Source organism: Petromyzon marinus, chromosome 13 (genome assembly GCF_048934315.1).
Source record: "Petromyzon marinus isolate PM22_M1 ecotype Great Lakes invasive population chromosome 13, UKy_Petmar_22M1.pri1.0, whole genome shotgun sequence".
Lineage (NCBI taxonomy): Eukaryota > Metazoa > Chordata > Hyperoartia > Petromyzontiformes > Petromyzontidae > Petromyzon > Petromyzon marinus.
Genome location: NC_133679.1, coordinates 8512651 through 8536932, shown reverse-complemented (window position 1 = coordinate 8536932; position 24282 = coordinate 8512651). Strand labels below are relative to the sequence as shown.

The window sequence follows — 24282 nt, the reverse complement described above, 5'->3', positions numbered from 1 at the left end:
GAACCGTTATTATTGGTAATTGACAACTCGTTATAAAAGTTACCTAAAGCAACAACAATATATGTTTTGTTGCCGTTGCTTTTGTTTTTCAACTCTGTCGCCTGATGACGCTGGTTGTAATTACGTAACGGTTCACGAATTGGAAATGTTGTGAGTTTACTCTCCAACACACAACCGGTGTGCTGTACTGGTAACGAACTGGCATGTTTTGTTTACGTGACAAATTTTACTAATTGCCTGTCCAGTGTGGCGGGTTTAACGACACATTTTTATATTTACACAATATAACCCAAAAATACCTCGATTATAGATAATATTTTTTTATCCAAAGGACTGAAAACATTCTGTTACTTTTCAGAATAATTTACACTCAAGACTCAAACACAAAATGAATGATAGACTGGCAGAACAAATAGATATATTAAAAAGCACATGTTTAAATATACCCATGCAACAAATGTGCATTTAAATTAACCCCCCGTGTTTCCTGTCAGGGAAAAAAAAGACTTTGAAACTAGCAATGGTTTGCATGTATGCAATAAAAGGCAGTCTGAGCTATTTTTACCCTGGGCTAAACATTGTCTGGCCGATCAGAGCCTGCAGATGTTGGCTTTTAAAAGCCACTCTAATTCATGCAGCATAATAGGTCTGTGGGCACTTAGGCGTGCTCCTAATATTCAACATGCGTTAGAGGAATCGCTGTACAGGACAGTGTGTAAACGTGAGCCGCAGAACGTTTTACAATGGGCGAACTGTTGGATTACGGATCCCGTAATCTATGGCGTACCACGGAAATTAAAGTGACCCATAAATCCGTCAAAAATTGGCGCCGACGCAGTGTGCCGCGGATTATTGGAGGAAAGAGCCACGCAATTTCATGAATCCGCAAAAAAATGGGCGAATTACAGGGGCAGGGCAGCACGTGACTCGTGGCTCCATTAATTCGCAATGTGTGGAGTTTGATTTATTTAAAGAATAAAATGACACAAATCTGCCATACGGGTTTGCAAAATGGTTTCTGTACTAAGCTAATAACGGCAGCACAGCTAGTCTGTTCAACTTGAACCAAAAACCAAAAACTGCCAAATACAATTTTAAAATACTTTAGGCCTTTTTCCCTCTGCAGCTCCGCTCTGCAGCGCTCCATTACCACCAGCCTCTTGCACGACTTTGTGTTAGCCCCGGCCACTTCTACGGCTCGGTTTGGGGTCGTCCATAAATGACGTCACGCTATTTTGGACGATTTTGGACCCCCCGCCCCCTTCGTCACACGACGTCACAAAAAGTCAGACCCCCCCTCAAATATGACGTCACAAAGCTCTGCCCCCCCCCCCCAAAATATATATAAAACATGCTTCAAATCGCTTTAAACTATTGTCATTGTAGTGTGTATTTAATGTGGCGCTGCACTCTGATGTTGTAGGAGAAAACATTTATTCAAAAGTATTTAATTAAATAGAACGTGTTGTTTATATTTTCCTCTGCAGCTCCGCTCTGCAGTTTTCATTTATTTTGTTTATTTTTTACCTACGTGACTTTACCGACAAAAACAAAGAGTATTGTCTATATTTATTTAAAGTTGCGCATTTTGATGTGACGTCACATTTCTCAAACGCCCGCCCTCCCCTCTTCGTCACACATCGTCACAAATGTCTGACCCCCCCCCCCCCCAGGTGCGTGACGTCATTTATGGACGGCCCCTTTGCAGGGCAAGAAGCATTCTCAATCCGCAGTTCTCTATATATTAAGATGTTTTCAGCCAATCAATGAGTGTTTCTCAACACTGGAGGAAACCGAGCATCAGGAGAAAAACTCACGCATGCGATGGAACAACACTATCCCATACCGAAGGGAGAGATGATATGAGTCCGCACTTTGCTGTATCACCTTCTCCTGGCGAGCTACGGTATGAGACTTCGACGATCAAAGGAAGGGAGTTTCACAACCTTCGTGCGATCCACCAATCCTCGACTCCACAGTGCCGGATTACAGCAGTGCCAGATTATCCCAGTAGCAAAAGTAGCTACATATGTAGTAGTAGCTACATATGTAGTAGTAGCTACATATGTAGCTACATATGTAGTAGTAGCTACATATGTAGTAGTAGCTACATATGTAGTAGTAGCTACATATGTAGTAGTAGCTACATATGTAGTAGTAGCTACATATGTAGTAGTAGCTACATATGTAGTAGTAGCTACATATGTAGTAGTAGCTACATATGTAGTAGTAGCTACATATGTAGTAGTAGCTACATATGTAGTAGCAGCTACATATGTAGTAGCAGCTACATATGTAGTAGCAGCTACATATGTAGTAGCAGCTACATATGTAGTAGCAGCTACATATGTAGTAGCTACGGGCCCGACACTTTCAAGGGCCCCACGCTAAACGCTTTCAAGCTATCAATTCCGGTTCAGTGATTCTGCACTTGCTCTATTACTATAATACTATACTGCCTTGAACTTTTATGAACGACTGGGTGTTTAAGGTTAGCGATTTGTATAGCAAATGAAAAAATACAATTACTTTCCTATGCAACTTGAAAATGTGTTTTTTAATATTTATGTTTTTTATTATTATTTAGGGCCCCTTTATAAGATATGCTACAGGCCCCGCACTCGCTTAATCCGGCACTGGATTACGGGTGTGCACAACTACTGTGCTGTGTTGTATCGTCAGTTTAGTGCCGATGAGTCTGAATGAGAACAAAACCAGTCCACATGTGTCTGTCACTGCACCAATGCTGCTGTCAGTGGGTCACATTCGCTGGCATTTATTTTGATGGTGATCTAAGTCAAGAGAACCACAATGCAACTTCTTCAGGGAATGTTGATGGTACGGTAATTACGAAATGGATGTGCTTCTTATGCTGGAATGGGGTTTTCTCGTCGTTTACAGATGTGATTTATCTGCCCTTGTTTAACATTTGAATGATTCAACTGTTGAATGTCAACCTCTTAACCACAACAAACAAGCATGTGTGATCAAACAATGTAATTACAAATAACAAAAAATACTGCACACGACCGTAAGCCTAACATGTGAGCCGCAGTGCATTGATGGACACAACTATTGATGTATGCACAGCCAAGATGGGAGCGAGCTGAAGGGGTTGCCCAACGAGAGCGTTGATGTATGTCTAAAGAGTAACTTAGTTTTTCTAGGCAGAGGATAGTAAAACAAAAACAAAATCTAGCAGGCACAGACGAAACACTGTCTGAAGAATAATGTAATGTGGTGGTGAAAACGCCAATATACAAGCGGGGTTGCGAGTCAAGAAAGGTGCAAATTATAGATTGGCCGAGATGCAAGAAGTATGTCTATGCCTGTGTCCACATTGTATGAGGCTTTGCTTCCAGGAATGAGAGACAAAGCACTCGTGTAGGGAAGTCTCCATCAAGGAGAACAGAGACAGGGGAATGAACGTTTCTGCCTTTGGGCAAACCTTGTCCATCAATTATTCAACAGTATGACAGCTTTGGTTTATTGTTTTCATCAAAATGAAAAGTACCAGAAGCAATTTCAAACCGCAAAAATTCAGATCGTATCAACGGGGGGCTCTTAAAACGGAGCGATGGGAATCACCTCTGTCTCACGCCTGCATTGGTTTGTGTGGGGATTGTCAATGCCTTTGTGTGTAGGAATGCGCCCATCCTATGAGACTAAACCTCAAGTCAAGTGACAACTAATTCTAAAATCCTGATGGAGCGACGCCATGTCTGTGGGATGGGTGCAAAATGTATCCCATGTGTGAGACCCCGCTGAAAATATCGCAGTGTCTGTTGACAAAGGTCATTCTTTCTCATAATACATACGTTCAAATATAAACCCCATTGAACATCTGATTACGAGTTTAGCATTTAAATTGCATTAGTATTCATTTGGTATGTAGTTATTTACTTGTTTTTGTAAACCGAGTATTTATGCTCAAAATACATACACAGCACACTGGCGGATATTGATTGATATTCGTTTTGTTTACTGGACTGTATGTTTTATAGGGTGGAACAGTGGAGCAGTGGTTGTCACACTATGCTATGAACCCAGTGACTTGGGTTCAATTCTCGGCATGGCTAACATCAGCGGTGAGTGGAATCTGAACAGGTCCTAGGCGCCTCCCCCCCCCACCCCCCGTATTAAGGGCCCGTTTATATCATATATTACGGGCCCCGCACTCGCTTAATCCGGCACTGCCCCCGTTCACCATTTTGCATTGACACAGTGTGGTGGTCAAGTATGGTGATACAACTCCGACGATCAACATGGTCTGGGGTAGCGTTAATTCATTAGTGGATTGGCAAAGGCTTCTGAATAATGTATCATTTATTAAATGCTGTCTGTTATTTGTTCACTGAAATCCTATCGCCACGAGAGGCACTTAATGCACCTTAATGGGGGGGGGGGGGGGGGGAACTTTCATTTAATCAAATTAAGGCACCAAATCGTTGTTTTATATTCATACTTACATGAGGGTTCGTGCCAACAACGTTACACCGCTAGATGGTATCTCTGTTAGCACTGTCCGTGGAATACATTCCGTGGTCCTATGCAGATACAAGTTGACTTTGCACAGCCTCGCCATGTTGTCATAATGGTACTGACCCCAGCAAGGTGATGGGCTGACTCCACACTGACCACGTTTTGATCACATGACCTTGCAAGCACTCGTCCATTGCTTATACCGAGTGAGGTGTCCCAGCCGTGTGTGTGTGAACCGGTTATTGCCATACAAATTATACACATCACTGCTATAATCCTGGTCTAACCTGTAGGCAAGATATCCCAATATCACTCTTGAATTTTCATCTTAGCTGAAAAAGAAACACTTCGTGAAAACTGGTCAGGAACTCAAGGCAAGACCTACGGGCAAAAAGCATTTTCGTGACACAGTTCAATCCGTTGGCGTGTCAAGGCAACGAATCAGACCGAAGTGTTGTGTGCTGGTGATGGTAGCTGTCAATGCCACGTGGCCTGTGTCACTCCGCGTTGGTGTTCTGTATACGGCACCGTGACATCTTCTTGTCCACACATTTCAGTTGACAGCCGTTACGTTAAGTCTCTTTTGATTTCCTGTCAATTAGCAACTGACGACACGCTTTAATCTTGGCTAGTTTCTTGTTAATTGAAAATAAAAATTGCACTGATTGGCTGTGATTGAAACATAATGCGTCTACTGACATTCTCATTTAAGTCAAATGACATTCATACAAAAAATATTGTATTTCATACTCTTAGTGTTAGCTAATGCAACCCTGTATATTTTTTTTCATCTTTGTATGTGAGTCTACGTTACTTGTGTTAGATGTCCCCCGTAAGAACTTCCAATGCACTGCATTCTCCAAAGCACCTCTTGCATTTTAATCTCAGCTGCAAAACAACTACTACTCAAAACAATGTTCCATGACCAATTAAACCTTTTGACAAACTTTTACGCCAAAAAAATACCCTGATCATGGTATTACTCTAGTTTCAAAAACGACAGTTTAAATATTCATTACTTTTGGGTGTTTCTTAACTGTACAATTTCTATATTAATAAAGAATTAAAGCTTTCGTGACTACATAAATACCTCATTGGTTATTTCGGTAAAGTCACGTATGTAGAAATACCACAAAATTATATTAAAACAAATCAATCACGACGTTTCGACTGCAACACAAGCGATCTTCATCAGGTGTAAAAAACAAATAGCAAGGGAGCATACAGGGTGACACCAACGCAACACATAGAGAGCGTTAAACTGCACGGAGGTAAATACAACAAGAAGATAAGAGACGAGAATTCAACAAACCTAAGAAAAAATTACGTGATGCAAAACCAGTCGGCCAACGACACAGTTAGACACTTGCCTAGCACTCTTCTGAAATTCGTGGTCCGCCAGGCAAGTGTCTAACTGTGTCGTTGGCCGACTGGTTTTGCATCACGTAATTTTTTCTTAGGTTTGTTGAATTCTCGTCTCTCATCTTCTTGTTGTATTTACCTCCGTGCAATTTAACGCTCTCTATGTGTTGCGTTGATGTCACCCTATATGCTCCCTCGCTATTTGTTTTTTACACCTGATGAAGATCGCTTGTGTTGCGGTCGAAACGTCGTGATTGATTTGTTTCAATATAATTTTGTGGTATTTCTACATACATTTCTAAATTCTCCAATTAACTGTCGCTCCCATCGCGAGTAATGAAGAGTGCACGATAGTTGTGACCTCGTTTCCTGTCGCGTACGTTCCACGTCAGGTGGAAGCTCTGAACGTTTGTTGTGTAAATCCCCAGATACCAAATCACGTCACAACGGCGCTGCACTCTGGTGGGCCATAACCATAGCACAAATTGCAACTCCAGAAACATAATTCTTCGATATCAAAAACATATCGCTGTGTATACCGCGATATGGATTTGAAAGTAAACTGCTCTCGGTGCAGTTGCACGACGTGTTAAAGCCTACATGTTAAACTGCACTTGTGTTCTCTATACATTAAAAAGGGAAGTGTAATTGTATCGCATTGTATTCTCGTGTTTGACCCATGCATGGCATAAGGCACAGTCAAACCTTACAATGTACAAAACTACAAATTCAATGTGCTGTATTGTTGCAGTCGTTTTTTGGTAATAGTCAAGGTGTTATGTGTTGTACTAAAATACAAATATTAGTATTATGCTTCATTATCCAGAAAAGTACCACCGAGTATGAACTCTTTTTCAGCAGGGTCCTGCCAAGTTTTCGCAGTAGGGGGCAATGCTGCTCCTCTGTGTAATCCCAAATGAGTAATTTGCAGGAATTTATTTTGAGCATTGGGATGTTTGGTCAATACCAGTCACGTACAAATAATGCTTTTTTTTCTAGTTACGGGAAGAAACCGGAGATGCCGGAGGAAACCTAAGCAGAACAAGGGGAAAGCAATCATTGGAAGGATTTGATCAACCATTTCGGGTCTTAATTGATTGTTCACGCTTACGGTGGCTTTCAGACCGCATTCCATTCTCTTCGTCTCCCCCCTCCTCTTTTCCGAACATAGATGGACTCGTCCATTTGAATAACTGCCAAATCGCTCTCCGTGGTGCTAACGTAAAAAAAACGCCACTTTTTTCAAATTTTCTTGCTGTGGTTTTCATATCTGATGATGATTGCTTGTGTTGCAGTCGAAACGTCGTTAGAATTTTATTGTTTTATATTTTTATTATTTTATTGTTTCCCTTCTACGTGACTTTACCGAAAGACCCAAGAATAAGGGGAAAGCATATAATGTCCACACGAGAGAGACACCCGAGTCGTGAATCAAAAGCAGAGCCTTCTTGCTGCGAGGCACTCAGCGTTACCACTGTCCACCAGGAAACCCTCAGGGCCATCCGATCCCATTAATAAGAGGGTTAGGTTTAGGTTTTAACAATGCCATCTACTGGCCACCTCACAGCCCCATACATACGGCACCTGCCAGTGGTCACCGCAAGCACTCATCTCGACTCAATCCTCCTTAGCTTCCGAGATCTGCCGAGATTGGACACATTTTTCGTAATGTAGTAAATCGCAATGTAATTACTTTGGACAAATGTGGAAACATTCTAAAAATATATAAAATACAATGTAAAATGCTTCGCCATGTGTCTGTAACTTAGGAATACAATTGTGAATTAGACGATGAAGCATATTTAAAAATACATAAAATCAAAACGCATTCATAATTTACAACGTGAAATAAAGATGAATAAGGAGATGAGACAAGACCGCAGTGTTGTTATGCTTGTATTGGAAAAATCAACAACATACCACGCATAAGACTGTAGCTAGCAACAAAAATATAAACACCTTAATTTTTGAAGTAATCAATAAATACAAACACTGAGCGTACCCCCAACATGGACAGCGCCTCGAAACCAGGATCACCTTTTAAAAGCTTCAAAAAATTCTAGTGCAATGAAATGTACAAACTTGTCAAGTTGAATAAAAATTCTAACCAGAAACTAAACACAGACGACACAACACGACAGTATGAGTGGCATTTATGCAAAAAAAACCAGGAACATGGCCAGGTTCACTCAGGTTCACTTGGTGACAATGGAACTCCAGGATTATACTGCCCGGAAAGGCATGAAAAACTGGACAGTAGCAATTCACCCTCCTAGAGATTCAATTAATTATTACAAATTTGGGGTCGTGATTTGATTGAATATTTTACGTCTCATTTTTACTGCCTCGTTTATACTGTTTCTCACTTTTTTTGTCACATTTGCAGTTTTGTTCACGCCATCACCCTAAATGTAATATTAGTAAAAACAGCATTTTTATATAATAGGCGTTAAGTGTATAAAAAACAATTATTGCCTCGCACAATGCGACAAATGTATCATGAGCGTGAGAATATATTTCAAGACATGCCAACTAAAGCCCTTTTTCTGTTTTACAACAACCACCATTCACGTTGCATCTGCCCCTTTGTCAACAGCGACGGTCGTTGAGCAAAAATTGTCCTCCTTTGTGGAAGGAAAAGAAAAGCCAGGTAAATATAAATACATTTTTTTTTTACCAACTGTGCTGCTGGACCATACAGAGATAATCCATGGAAGTGTAATTAGAGTACACACTGTGACTGCGAATAATCAAAAGTTTTCACGAGGAGGCCTGCTATGATTTTCGTAATGAATGCAACGTCTGTTGATGATTATATTAATGTAGGGCATAACAAAAAGTCTATTTATACATTTGGAGTATCGGTTTTGAGTCACCATGGAAATACCCAACGGTAAATATTTGTACTGTGCTGTTATGTTGGCCAACTCTGGGGTCTAAACCCTTATTAATTGACCGCTGAAACTGGCCACCATTCCGGCCACCACGGAGGTTATGAGTCAATAAGTAACAGCAAACTGTGACCTGAGAACCGTGTATCCTGGAAAACGTAGTCCCAGTGAAATCCCGGAAGAGTGCAGCGATTGGAATATTAAGGTGCGATGCATGGTTTTGTTGAAAACCCTTTCACGTAATTTGTGCATAACGTAATCTATAAAGTATTCACCAAAAGGGTCATCGGCGTTCGTATTGTGGTTATGATCTCAACAGTAACGCTAAAGGCACACTCCCAATCATATGTTAAAGAATAAGGAGACTTTAATGAGAATATCCTGATCTCTTGAGTTCTCACCTCGCTTAACAAGATACACTTTAATCTATACTGTATTTTACAAGTTGTTTTAAAACACACACACATACAACTGAGTGCAACACCTATAAAATGGGACAAGCTTCCTTGGCACGAACTTAACTCGAAAACACTTCGATGTAAATTACAAAAATATTACCCCTCCCGATCTCACCATTGTTCTCCAGCAGAAGACCCAAACTGGCCTCTGTGGTTGGCTACGTTTTTCCCTTGGCTCGGGGCTCCTTGACCAATTGGTTAATTTCACTCAGGCAGCATGCAAATCCACAGTTACACAATAACACTTTGGCATTCTCTCTGGCAAGGTCAAATACAAACTTGACGAAAACTTAAATTTCAAGCTATGATATAGAAATTTTAATTCATATGCTCTCCACTTTAGTAACCAAGGTGTTCTTCAAGAAACCAAAAGTCAATCTCTGTTGAAAGGGAGGTCATTCCTTCACTGCTGCTGTAGTCTGGAATTGCTTCTCTCCCAGCCATCCGTGTTGCCGGTTTCATCCATCTGTCTCCATCTGTTGAGGTCTATGCTCAATATCGTCCCCCCCCCCCCCATCTGTACATATATATTTATACGTTTTCCCTGTTCCAAGTCTTGGCCTACAATGCACATTTTCTACTTTTTAACAACTTCTTGTGAGAGCTGCATTTATATGCTGTATAAACCTTAATTATATATGTATTTAGCAATTTTCACAGGTCATGGTCCTGAGTGCTCGATTTGGCTGTGCTGTTGAGGAACCATCAAGGCTGTGCAGCAATGGGATGTGGGAGTGGATGAATGAGTTTGTGCCAATGCCCTTTGACCTTATGGGGTCCTGAGTGAGTTCTCCCACCGTCGCTGGGGAGGTGGAGCTCACGTGTGCACATTTTTTAGGAGGCCAGCCCCCTTCCTTTGTGAGCGTGACCCTTGACTCCGAATCACAAACGCTCACAAAAACACAGTGATGCATTACACTATCGGGTCTCCAACAATTCTATATGTACATATATTTAAGAAAATAGCCCTCCCCTTCCTAATTATTTTGCCACTTAAGCGGCAAGCAAACCCGGCTGCAGTGAAGCCAATTCAGCAGCCCAAAGGCAGGGGCGGAGCCAGGGGGGGGGGTGACAGGGGTGACATTCTGCGTTATAAGTGTACGACACTCGGTCTGGCGGACTCCGTGCAACTGCATTGTCAGAGTGTGTCCGCCAACCGATGGCGTCTGGTTCAACAGCCTGACTCTCTAATCATTCTTGAAATAAAAAATTGTTGAATGTCACCCCGGCCTGAAATCCTGGCTCCGCTCCTGCCCGAAGGTGTTCAGAAATCGTGGGACGTGCCCCGGGTAACCGCTGAGCAGTCATAGCACCGGGCCTGAATATTATTTTTTTCGATATTTCATTAGCGCGCGTGCAGCGACAGCAAGGCAGGCCCAAAAGTCAGCACTAACTGAAACCGGCAGCACCAGCAGAAAGCACGGTGTGGCTTAAAACCTCCATCATTGTTTTACATGCCCATTTTTTTTTTACAAATAAAGAAAAAAACACGTATATCTGAAAATCTATTTTTCGATCTAACAGAGAACCGGATGACTTAACTGCAGCCTTCAGGCAGTTCTGAGGCTTTTTCTTATATTCATTCTTGTGTGTTTTATAGGCTTGCTCGCAGGCTGCTGCTGTCCCCTGGCTCGCAGGCAGGCAGCAGTGTGCTCTACTCTTCGATGGTGTTCATATCTGACAGCGGGTTGGTCTCGCCACCTTCTGGGCCTGCATCCTGCAGCAGCTGCTTGTAGCGCCTTTGGAAAAATCCCAGCTGCAAATGAATTCAGAGAAGAAGAAGAAAAACACACACATTAGAGAGGCGTAACTAATGCATCACAAGGGCTTTAGAGATTGTTAGTACTCTTTATGTAGTGTACATTGATGATTTGCATTTTTAAGAGCTGTTGTGTAAATTGTGTTTCGTGCCTTTCTGGATTCTGCCAACAGCAGACGTATTAAACATTTAGGAAAATTTGGTGATTAAAACAGTATCTTTAAAATAAAAAAAATATCCAAACTTCCCAGTTGTGTGTCATGTGGATTTTGCATTGTTCACCTAAATCTATACAAACTGCAATAAAAAGAGACATCAGATTAAGAATGTTTATTAAGAATCTATTAAGAACCACGTTTTAAAAAAAAAAAACACTGGATAAATATTACAAAGGTTTTTTAGTGAAATAATCTTGAGTTATTCATCCAGAAGAGGCTCGCCAAGTCCCAAGACTCCTTTTCAGGAGAATTCTGCAAATTGTGTTTGGCCAATGAAATTTGAAATGATGTTTTGAATAGCTGGAAAAACCCCACTCATATGAGGGGATAACATTCAATGGGCCGCATACAAGAGTTTCATAATAGATTAGAAAAAAAACATTCTGGGTGGCTTCAAGCCTGGATTCCTGTCTGCCTGCCTGGCGTGCCAGGCAGGCATGCCCGGTGATGACGTCACCGCGCAAATCTGCGTGATGACATCACCTACACCCCTTAGCATTGAGCTGGGTTCGTACGTCGTGCTGACATCACAACTGCCCCTACCCTTCACCCTGCCTCCACCTCGGATGTGGATCTTTTACAAATGCGACCGAGGAGAGAGAGTGAAATGAGGGAGGGAGATAGTGGAGCAAGACAAGGCTCTATATAAGATTACAAGTTTTGCTGGCAGGCTGGGACAGATGGTCACATGCAAAGGACGTGTAGGTTGTTTGTAGGAAATACACGTAAAATATTTACTGAACGTGGATGCTGAAATCATATATACTGCCAGGCAGGATTCAGGGTGACAGGCTGTAGAGAAAGCAGACATCACCTTCCAGAGGCCAAAGATGAGCAGAGCCAGCAGCAGGAGACCGCCAATGATGCTCCCAATGATGATTCCGACCGGAACTTCACCGTTTTCCAGCCTCGTGACCTCCAGCTCCACCTAGCAGCGACAGTAACAGTGGTTCAAGACCACATGGTACCAGGTGTCTATTGCTACATTTCCACTGCTGTTAAAACTCAGACCTTAGCAAATATAGGCAAGCAATCATAATTTTCTACCACTTTAACAAAATGAAACATATGTTTAGATAAGGTTTGTTTTGCCAAGTTTTCTTCTGAATTAAAACAAATGGCCCAAAGTTGACCTTAGTGAGAAATGCCAAAACAGTAACGGTGAGCGTCTCTATTCCACGTTGACCTGTGTTGTGATGACTTCCCCAGGGTAGCCCGGCTAAAAGCAAAGTGAGCTACAGAGCCCACAAGATTTGGGACACACAGCCAGGCTTGGTACGAGCTTGGCCGAGCAAGGCTACCATGGAAATACGAGGCTCACCACTCAGGTCCGGTTTATGAACTCGGCTAGCCCACTTTTAACAAGTCATGGGAACGAGGCAAAGGTTACATCTTTGCTCTCTTGTGGCTGAGTCTTATTATGCATCATTTCTGACATGAACCATACACTCTAATCATTGAACAGCGAGTGCAATGTGTGAAATTGAGATTAGCTTGTCACCGCACGTCGAGGCCTGAACTTTTCATCATCCATGATCAAGTCTTGTTTTAACTTTTTATTAGTTTTTGTACTCAACAGTGGCCAGTGCAGTTTATGTGCTGCTGTGCATGTTGAAATGAGCACAATTCTATTCTTGAGGAATGTGGATGGATGTAAGGAAGATGCTTGTTTTCAAATGTGTGGGCTATGTGACTCTGAGTAGGGTGTTTATGATGTTTTATTGATGTGGAGTGGTCTATGACAATTCTATTTTGAAAGGCGCTATGTTAAATAAAGTTTGATTGATTGATTTGAATGTTGTTGCAGGTTCAATTAAATTTCAGTTTAACTAAATGACAATTTAAGAGGGGTATTTCGATTGCATAACCCTGGATTGACAAATAAGTTATGGTACTGTTCACTCGGCAGTATAATTACTTTAAGCATCACCAAAAGCCTTAACGACAGATTAACTCAATAATCTTGCGCAGGTGTTTTAGGTCATCTCGTTTGCGCATTTACTGCAAAATAGTGAAATCTGAGCTGAGTGCAGCCAGAAAACATCTCCAAAAGAAGGTCATAAAATGTATTATAGTGACATGGCCACGTGGCGATTTTGAAGAAATAACCGTTGAGTAAGTCTTCGCGGTGTGTGTCACGTGCTGCAGCCAGGTGGATGTGATTGGTTGATGTGTGCACGCGGACTAGGCCTACATTGTTTGAAATGCACACGTGTGCGAGATGCGTTATCGGCATACAAAAGTGAGGTGAGAGGGGACAGTGATAGAACACGGCACACACACATTGCACCTCCGATTATCACGGGTGGCTATGTACGGTGCGAAAGAAGTTCAACATACATGCATACATAACGACGCGCAGATGTTGTGTGCTTGCTGCTTACCGTCCTCTCTTCGCTGCCCTTTGGAATTAATAAAAATGAGGAAGGGCCCAACTCCAGCCTCCCACGGGACACCAACTTCACAGATTTAAACTTGGCCTTCAAAGAGAAGTCACGCGAACCGACATTCATCATTGAAACACTCACCACCTATTTCATGGTATTTAAAACAGGAGCAGTGGAGTGGTTGGAGCATTTTGCTATGAAACCAGTGACTCGAGTTCAATTGGCAGCTGTGGCCAACACCAATGGCGAGTGAGGAGCTGAACCGGTCCATTGCCCCACCAACCCGCAATTGGGTCCAAAATCCCATGACTGGCACTGTCTTCATCCAGCAGTGGATTGACAAAAGGCTGTAAATTATTCATTATTCATTATTTATTTTAATCGGTCATATTCCACAGCCAGCAGAGCATACCTCTAAGGCACCCTCTGCTGTCAAGTTGTACATTGCAGACTCGGTGACAATGAAGACTGTTTCAGTCCTGTATAACATACTCAAAAGAGTATGTTTCAGTCCTGTATAACAAATGGAAATAAACGCATCTTTTATATTTGTTTTAAATCTTAATTTCAATAACATGGTGGCATATTTTGATTTTTAAAAATTGATATTGACTTTTTACTTTTTCATCCTTAAAATGTAGTTCGGTTATAGAGGGCTATTCGACTAATTATTGCTATTCCTGGAAAATATTATGTCCATCTGTCCATCCATCAGTGAGGCTTTCCACCACAGCTCTTCCCATCATCCAGGTCTCTCATACCCCTTTTCCACTGGCACATCTGAGCCATGCTAGTTCGGGGCCGGCCTCCAGGCTACGAGTGGTTTTCCACTGCCTATTGGCTGAGCCAAGCCAGAACCAAACTGTTAAACAATGACATCGTACGACATTTGAATCTCGCTCAAGGCCAAGCAGAGTCACGGGTGGCGTTAATATTTTTTGTCGTGCACTGCAGCTCGACTTATTCACTGCATGTGAAGTCAGTAGCACGACTCAGCCTCTGCAGTGGAGAAATAATCTGGTACCTCCTGAGCCTCACTGGGTTGGGCTGGGCTGGATCAACATGGCCCTGGCTCGGCACGGCACAGCTGTGCAGTGGAAAAGAGGCTTGAAGATCTTACCGTGGCGAAGGTGGTGTTCCAGAACCGGGACGTGACAGTGACCGATGCATCCTTGCCTTCGTCCAGCCGGCCGAGCGTGCACGTGAACACAGAGCACTGGACATCTGGACATGTCTGTGAGCAGCAGAGCAGTGGCCATCAGAGCACTCGCACCGTCGCCGTGGGAGGCCCGTCGATATTAAGTGTTTATTGTGCACGGGGAAAAAGGTAGAAAAATTATGTGTAATATATACTTATTTATATACATATTGAATAACGACACACGACTGTGTGAATCACACGACTGTGTGAATCACACGACTGTGTGATGGGTGGGTGAATCGGTGGGTGGGTCAGTTCGTTGGTTGGGATGGGTGTGTGGGTAGTGGTGAAAGTGAGCCTGGAGGTCGATGGGATTGCAGGCCAGTGAGCAAACCAGCTCAAGTGTCTCGATCGTTGCTGGGGCCTCACCAGTTTCTCCACGTTAGACAGGTCCTCCGTGGTTTGCTGCACCTCGTACTGATGCTTGGCGATGTTCAGGGGATCAACGATGCCAGTGGTGTCACACTTCATCATCTCCGGCTGCCAGAGGCAATGAAGGAAGTCAGCACACGTGTATATGGCACTTCCAAGCGTGCTGCACAGACTCGCGCCACGCACATACGCATGCTAAGAGCATGACGGAACGCAGCGCATCTCCCTTAGAAGTAGCGTTGTCGCAATGTATTATATTTTTTCACAATATGATACCATGTTCGTTTTCATGATATGAAGATTACGTCAATATGGTTATCCATATGTTATCAATCATTGCGAATTTACAATCTATAATGCGAGGAATGTATAGGCCATCAGTTACACGTGAAAACAACATTAATTGGATTTACTACGAAAACAACGATGTGAAATAACCTCCGAGACAACAATGAATTTGTTAAATGTTTTGCTCATCGCTAATTTAACTGGTAACGTAGATGTTTGACCATCGTGTTTGTTATTTCATGCACGTTTCGTCAGGAAAAAAAATATTTTTAAAAATGTAATGAGCGGCGACAATCGCAACGTAACGAAGCAATTATGATTTGCCAGTGAGCACAGGGACACACCGGGGAAGAGTGAACGTTGGTCACGTAGAGCAGGCGGTTTTTCTGTGCGGTGAACATCGGCAGGGAGATCTTGAGTTTAATTTCTTCCGGAAGAGGGAATCCAAATTTCTGGACCTGTTAAAGGCAGGAGAAAAGTGGTGAACTTGAGGCCAAACATTCTTTACAGATGACTTCCACTCAAATATGAATCCAATCAATTCCGTGTGTTCCGTTCATTTGTTTATATTTTTGTGAAGGTAATATGTTTTCGCAATTGGGTTAAGTCAATTTTAGAACACTCGACAATTCATGGAATTTGTTATTTCCCAATTCACAATATGACAAATTGTGACAATTATCACAATTTCGGACTATGGTTGGAATCACATAATTAGTAGTCTTTCGTCTCATTTTAACCACCTCATTTGTATTGTTCATAGATATTTTTGTTACTAATTTGTACAATTGCATTTGCTGTATGAGCATGAATGTAACTTTAATGAATCGTTTGAAAATGACCATTTTATCTAGGTACGAGTCTATGCATGTATTGCCAAAATAAGAATCGATTTTAATTGTGGAATCAATTAATCGTTAAATGTATATCAAAAATACTTGTTTAGTGGTGAGAAAGAAACATAAAACTTGTATTTTAAAGATAGGTATGATTTCATGGCATTTACCACCACTTCACCTTGAAAGTGTATTTCAATTCAGGACCGATGTCATCCAACCCCTTAATGATGTCCAGTCTTTGTGGTTTGTCATTCACCTCCAGCTGTGCGAGGTTCGAGTCCCTGAGACACGAGAGACAAAAAACTAAAATAAACACTACACACACACACACGATCCTAAAACCACTCACCAAGATCACACAAGACACTCACTCGATCCTACAACCACTCGGCAAGACCACACAAGACACTCACTCGATCCTACAACCACTCGGCAAGACCACACAAGACACTCACTCAATCCTACAACCACTCGGCAAGATCACACACGACACTCACTCGATCCTACAACCACTCGGCAAGATCGCACAAGACACTCACTCGATCCTACAACCACTCGGCAAGACCACACAAGACACTCACTCGATCCTACAACCACTCGGCAAGACCACACAAGACACTCACTCAATCCTACAACCACTCGGCAAGACCACACAAGACACTCACTCGATCCTACAACCACTCGGCAAGACCACACAAGACACTCACTCGATCCTACAACCACTCGGCAAGACCACACAAGACACTCACTCGATCCTACAACCACTCGGCAAGATCACACACGGCGCTCGCCCGATCCGACACGTGCGCTCAAAAATCTCGCATGCAAAGTTCATTCGGTTGTACCTGAACAAGATGATGTCGGCTTCGTAGTAAAGGGGGACAGAGATGCGTGCGGAGTTGTTCTCCAGCTGCTGGGCCGTCTCCTCGCTGTCACTGCGTCACCAGCGTGCACGTGCATGGCATGACATTTATTGCTACGTTTCATCTTGAATGTTTATTTAAACGTGTGTAATATTTCCTTATGCAATGTCGTTGCTCATTCTTCTTTAGTGTATGGTCAATAACTAAAATAGATGCTAATAGTGCTACAATTGTGTGCTATATTGCCAATAAATAATGTCAATATGAAACATACAGTACATGTTAACTGGCTATGTAATGCATCGGTGACAATTAAACAAACATTAAGGATCAAACATGGCAACAAATATCATGCCGTGAACGTGCACAGCAGCGAATGCGATTGTCCCACAGCCAAAGCCAGCAACGTGCAGTTGTTTTTGTGAATATCATCATCACCCAACACCTATCCACTGCTGGATGAGGGCTTCTCGACTGTGTACAACACAAAAATACTCAAGTGCTGTGACTGTCAGACTGACCCAGAGACAAACAAGTTTCTTATAACGAAGATCAGGACTCACACCTTTTCACTTCCGCGGAGAACGAAGCTGTGCTCATGATATTTTTGCGGCTGAACTCAAATATAAACCGTATCGTCATCTGTAAATTGATGTAAGAAAAAAAACACAAATTAAACACGTGAAAAAAGAACAAACTCCAAAAAAAATCGTATTTACAAACCTGTGTTGTCCATAAAAGAAATCGCCAAACATTGGCAACGTTGCTAAATTATATTATCAACTAAATAAAATTGCAACATCGCCCCCTACTGTGATGCTTGAGATCGAGTGAGTCTTGAGATTCGGGAAGGATTTTCTGGTCGAAGCAAATGTTAAATGAAGGAGGGGGAACCAACAGGGGAAACACCAACAGACCTTGGCGCTCGCTCTGAACACCGGGAATCCGATCTTGCAGAGCTGTGAGTGCGGATGGTCCTTGTGCACTGTGCAGTCGACACTCACATCCCCGTCCTGCGAAAAGCGAAATTCCATCAGCAACCGACAGTAACGTTACCACGGGTGAGTAGGAAAGCCACCTGTACTGGTTTTCAGAGGATCATCCTCTTTTTCAGAGATCTATAAGTTTTCCCAGGACATTAAAAGTCAATTTTTTTGTCAGTTTTTAAACGATAAAACACTGTTAAAGACTTATAGTTATTGCGAGATATTATTCTGCCCATTATGTCCTAGGTTTGTGTTCCTCTGAGGTGGCAACCCTAGAAAATGAGCCCCGAGTGTGGACACAGAGATTCGTTTAAATTACTTCAGTAGTAGTTCTGTGATGTAATTTTTTGGCCTGAAAACCCAATATGTTGATGCGATAAAACATATTTTGTATTTATATGAGGAGAGACAGGATGGAGTTCTGTTCATATCCATCATGTCAACTGCTGCACCAGGAGATTGAACTGGCAACGTCTGGATTCACAGTCCAGTGGCCTTACCGTTCTACCATGACAGAATGCCATGTCTAACATAGCGCAGGTATTTCCTGGAGTGGCGGTTGGGTGTAGAGGAAGTGGAGATTTAGTTTGATCGGCAGGACCTTCGTGTTATTATGACCTTTTATCGGTCCCGAGAGGCTCTCCTCCTGGACTCATCCCAAACTCTGTTTCGCCAGATGAGTGCCCCACTTAGGAATTTCAGTTGAGTTTAACCTTCCCACCTCCGTGTCGATGTTGCGGAGTTCCTGGTTTGGTGAGTAGGTGAAGTTGAGCCGGGTGTTGTAGGCATTCTCTCTGCGGTTCTCCAGTGTGATAGACACCACGTGCTTCTTCCTCTCCGACCTCACCACGTACGGAGACTCCCTGCGGCGGGATTTCACATTAACTACTACGGCCATCCGTTATTCACAGCACAGACTGCAACTCCGTCAGTATGACGCAAATATAGTTTGAATCGATAAACAAACGCGCGCCCGGTATTGCATCGAGAGACAGAAGGAGTAACACGTGGATGAGAGTTCAAGACATCGTTCAAACTGTTAGGAAAAGTGGGATTGGGCAGGGTCTATCTCGAGAAGGGATGATGACCAATGGTCGAGAATAATGACAGTGGCAGCCAAGGAATGGAATGCATCTGAGAAGCCCACCATCGTGAAGATAGAGCAATGAAACCAGCTCGTGTGCAGGTCGAACAATCGTAAAAGATGGTGATTGCTTGGGCATCCTTCATCCAGCAGTGGATTCATCATAGCTGATGATGGTGGCAGTGTCTAAATGCAGCTGCATCTCAAGACACTGTACAAAACTGGGACTGTGGGTCACGGATAACCATCAAACAGATAGGTGTGTATCTATATCAATTAAAGTGTGGATGACACAGTACTGCAGAGACAAAACACATATAAGGTCACAGGATAAATAGGAAATGAAGGTGTTGAGCCTAGACTTGAACCGGTGTAGGGTCTCCAACCCTCCCGGATGGGCCGGTAGTCTTTACTGGCATTTGTATCGATCTCCCAGTGACTACTGAAAGCAATATCAATTATGGAATATTTTAAGAAAATGTATTGATATAATAAATGCACATAAGTCATATGGAAGTTAATTCATTGTTATAACATTAACGGTGTCAGCTTACTGCGGTCTTCTTTTGTAATTCATCACGTATTGCATCATTTTGGGAGAGAAAAAAAATCTCCCGGAATAGCTTCAGCCAGAGTTGGCAACCACAGATAGAGAATCAGCAGCACAAATGTCAGTGCGGAGGGAATTCCAACTTGGTCTGCGCCCAATGTAAATCACACAGCCTCACCGTGTGCCCTTGATATCGTGCTCCAGCGTGAGCACCAGATCCGTCTCGCAGCGCTCATCTGTGCCGCAGTCTTTGGTGAACGGCAGCTATGGGGGGGGGTGACAGGACGCCGAGCTCAACACGCAAACCCCGCGGCCGGATGACGCGGCGATTACACGGCGCGTCGTCAGAGCAAACAGCGCCACACGTTCACCACCCACCGGGTTGGATTACGTTTGTATGTTGAGAAAACAATATATTCGTATTTTCAACAGCAACTCTTACGAGGGGGAAAGGAATCAGATTATGAAACACCAAGACAACGGGGATAAATACATGGAGTTATAGGTGATCCTAAGTATGTACGTTGAACTTCTTTCACACCGCACGTAGACAACCGTGCTAACAGAGGTGCGGGGGGAAGGACAACAAACTAAACACAAAAAGCATTTCTAAAGAAATGAGTTTTCAATCTATATTTAAAAGTGCATAGCTCCAGTGGCTTCCTAATATCGGAAGGGAAGAGCGTTCCAGACGGCCGCAGAAGCGCATCTTAAAGTGCGCGATGCAGTGACTGCCTTTCTTCGATGGCTAAGTCAAAAGTCGCTGTAAGGATGACCGAAATGTTTGATGGGGGCTAAGGACTGGGACAGTATTGCGGGTTCCCCACTTCAAAAATTCCTTCTATTTTCTGTCTTATCACCACCTATGCTAAATTTTCTAAATCAAAGTTAAACCAAACAAAACGTATAATTTCGACACAGCACTGGCAGTAATGCACGCAGTGACATGATGGCTTTAGTTAGAAAATTACCTATAGGATGTATCATAATGCTACAGTGTTGCTTTTGAATCATTATAAAGCAATCTAGATTTGAAGTTTTCGTGACTGCAGGGATCCACACCCTTTGTTTTTTTTGGTAAAGTCACGCAGGTATAAAATAAATCACGACGTTTCGATTGCAACACAAGCAATCATCATCAGGTGGGAAAACGACAGAAATCTTTTTTTTATTTTCCCCCCACTTCAGCAAAAAAATGTCTTGCTGTGGTTTTCCCATCTGATAATGATTGCTTGCGTTGCAATCGAAACGTTGTGATTTAATTTATTTTATTTTATAACTACGTGAATTTACCGAAAGACACAAAGAGTATGCATTATAAATCAGTATATATTTTTAGGAGCCCGTCAAAATCAAAGCCCCTCGGTTGCAGTCCCTAAATCCCCTGCATTCATCTAGCCCTGTTCACCAACAAGATTTCCGTATGGTCTGAAAAGATGACGAAAAAATGTGAAAATTGGGGTCGGCTCGGCCTCAGCCACTGCGAGCCTTAGCTCACAGACGGTTCTCCCTACCTCGAAAATCTTGCTGCTGAGCTCCTCCACATCCAGCACGGGCCCCTGCTCGGGGTCTTTCAGGGCTAGGTCCACACGTAGCTCCAGCGGCTTCACGATGTCGGCGAGCTCCTGTGGGGGAAGAGCCCAATGCAGATAATGAATCGAGACGCCCGAATTCAGCTTTGGACGGAGGGTCTTGTCAAAAAGCCAAGAGAAGGAAAAATTGCCGTGAACACTGTCGCTGAAAATTGGGGGACGGGTGCACGGCTCGATGTTGCTTCTCACCATCACGTAGAAAGTGTAGTCCCTGCAGAACGGGGAGGAGGTATCTGGTCGGACGGTTGCAGTGCCCTGCAGGGTCCGCTCCACCCCACCGACAAAGTGAGCGCGCGACACCGACCGCACGGGGTCCAGCGTCATGTTGTACACCAGCTCTGCCGGTCAAATGCGCTCGCGTTTTAATCGAGTGCGGACAAGAAGTACGCTTTTTAAACCTTTGCATTGCTGTGGAAAGTGAGAAGCTACCTTATTAAGAGTGGGCATTGTGCAAGCTTTGTTCGTGAATGATGGATAGTGGCCTTTGATTGAACTGACCTTGGTTTGGGTGTGCTATGTGTCTTGTGAGGGGCACTTTTTTCTTATTTTATGTTATTGCCGTTGCCTTGTACAGCATTGTGAGGTGCAGTTTTGCATGAACGACACTATAAAAAGATATATATAATTATTATGAACGATACACTATTTTATTAAGTGTCTAGATTTTTAGTGTCACATTGCTGACTCATGGCAAACTACGGTCATGGGATTGCTGTGCCAAGAACGAGGAAAAATGTCTAACAGTCACAAGTACAAGATAAACATGTTAAAGATTATTGTTTTTGCACTACTGGCCATGTACACAGCACCTTCCTGTCAAGTAGCCCCACACACAGCTCGCTAAGCATGCATGTTGCCCAAAAGCCGATGGTTTGCAATTGTAACGACGTATCACTTCATGAACTAAAATTTATTATTAAGCTAAGACACATCCTCGAATTGTGTGTGTATCAACATTTTTCAATTCGTAATGGGTGTTTTCAATTCAGTACACATTCGTGCATTCAATTAAATTGTATACGGCCCTGGTAGCCAAATGGTAGGATACTGGGAGACTGTTTGTGCGAATCTTGGAGGATCCGTTTCTACTTTGCAGCAGCTGTGGGATTTGCCAGAAGCGAGACAGCGTTGGAGAGTCGTGGTGGCATCGACAGCTGTGATTTTGACCCCCGTGCCCACAAACAGCGCAACCACATGGGGTGTTGACGCCTCACTCACCAAGCAGAGAGCTGGCCATTTGAGCAGGCCGCACGTTGGCACTGAGGCACATCTGTGCCATCACGCAAACAGCATCCTGCCCCAACCCCTTGCATGTCTTGTCCATCATGTTGATCTTGTTCGGGTTGAATTTGACCGTCACCGAGACCCGTGCGATCGCTCGGGACCTGATGGAATAGAGCGGTCACTTATCATTAGACCTCCTTTGCCAGTACCAAAATATCACATCGTGATACATTATGACTTCCTGAGATATAAGAATAGGGTTTTTCCCCTTTTTTTCTGGCAACAAAACTGAAACCTTTTTCCGAGGATTCATGTCTGCATTAACCACAATACCTGCAGTCAAAATGCAAACAAAAAACATACTTTTGATTTAAAGCTTTCGTGACTGCAGGGATTCATATTCTTGGTTCTTTCGGTAAAGTCACGTTTTATATTTTTATTATTTTATTGTTTCCCTTCTACGTGACTTTATCGAAAGAACCAAGAATATAAAAACATACTATGATAATATATGCATTGTCCTTGAAACTGAGTGGTCCACACCAAGGGACGGCTTTCTTTTGAGCCTCGACCTAATTGGTGCTCGACCAGATGACGCCAAAAGGCGTACAGCTGTACGCCTTTTGGCGTGGACCAATCAGTTTCAAGGACAATTAATATATTATCATAGTATGTTTTTTGTTTGCATTTTGACTGCAGGTATTGTGGTTAATGCAGACATGAATCCTTGTAAAAAGGTTTCAGTTTTGTTGCCAGAAAAAAGGGGAAAAACCATATTATTATGTGTGTTTATGTTGAACTTCTTTCGTGCAATAAGTAGCCAACCATGCTGATCGTAGGTGTGTGCGTGTGCGTGCCGCGTTCTATCACTGTCTCCCTTTATTTTGGTGATTTCGAAAAGTATGGTTAAGCCATGTTTGTTGAAGTACGGAGTTAGCCTGATAACTTTATCGAAATTGTCTTATGGTTATTGTTAGACTTGCATCCCATTGGGGTTTTGGCACAAAGCGTTGATATACGGTGTTTTTTTCTGGAAGATTTTACTGGTTTTTCCTGGATGTTTCTGTTGCGCGTCGCCACTATAAGATGTTTTTGTTCATGTTTTGTTCGTTGCGGTTGGTCAAGAGCCTCATGGCACACAGGGCTATACCTAATAAATGAAACTGAAACCTCACTTCTCCACGTGCCGATAGCCCATCTCACACACGCCGTACATTTCAGACAATGTCGGCAGTCCGCGTGTGCACATCCACCAATCGCAGCCACCCGGCTGCGGTACTTGACACCGCAACCCGTGGTGAGAGTCGCAACGATCTTCCGCTGCCCTAGGAAAACCACCTACGTCACCTACATCTAAAACCAACGCTGAGGACCCCCCCCCCCCCCCCAAGAATTACCACGAGCGCTCGCACCCTCCACCTTCCGTACTCTTCATAGCACAGCGGCTCCGTGAGCCACACTGCAGTTGCAGCGCCTGCATGCTCGAGCCATGCCAATGGCTCCTTACCACAGCAGCACGGCCTTGCCGTTGGCCCCGACGGCGAGGTCGGGGATGCCGCTCCGGTCCATGTCCAGCATGCCGTGGAGCGCGCGGCCGAAGTACTGGAGGCGATGCAGGCCGAGTGTGGATGCCGCGACGCGCTGATGAATGAATTCGACAAAACACATCGATTACATTCAACAAAACGGCTCCGTCAGTTGGAGAGGCAGAGGGAGGGGAAGAAGG

At 43.3% G+C, this 24282-nt stretch overlaps 1 protein-coding gene and 1 long non-coding RNA gene across 2 annotated transcripts in view; one reads left to right on the top strand and one right to left on the bottom strand.

The window, feature by feature from the left end:
• The first annotated feature begins 7066 nt into the window (after nt 1-7066).
• LOC142924426 (uncharacterized) lies at nt 7067-11202 on the top strand. The gene is made up of 2 exons (XR_012941642.1): nt 7067-10616; nt 10794-11202. It is a non-coding gene; the product is annotated as an uncharacterized LOC142924426 (long non-coding RNA).
• Nucleotides 7728-24282, bottom strand: part of LOC116941957 (integrin alpha-1-like) — a 53900-nt gene continuing 37345 nt past the window's right edge. The window contains exons 15-30 of the mRNA XM_032953389.2: nt 24064-24197; nt 22551-22717; nt 21522-21670; nt 21255-21365; nt 19919-20004; nt 18828-18969; nt 18038-18133; nt 17686-17762; nt 17103-17192; nt 16436-16538; nt 15763-15876; nt 15128-15238; nt 14678-14791; nt 13555-13650; nt 11985-12098; nt 7728-10949 (exon numbers count right to left, since the gene is read on the bottom strand). Coding sequence (XP_032809280.1) covers nt 10848-10949; nt 11985-12098; nt 13555-13650; nt 14678-14791; nt 15128-15238; nt 15763-15876; nt 16436-16538; nt 17103-17192; nt 17686-17762; nt 18038-18133; nt 18828-18969; nt 19919-20004; nt 21255-21365; nt 21522-21670; nt 22551-22717; nt 24064-24197 — 1806 coding nt within the window. The 3' untranslated portion in view covers nt 7728-10847. The remainder of the gene's footprint in view (nt 10950-11984; nt 12099-13554; nt 13651-14677; nt 14792-15127; nt 15239-15762; nt 15877-16435; nt 16539-17102; nt 17193-17685; nt 17763-18037; nt 18134-18827; nt 18970-19918; nt 20005-21254; nt 21366-21521; nt 21671-22550; nt 22718-24063; nt 24198-24282) is intronic.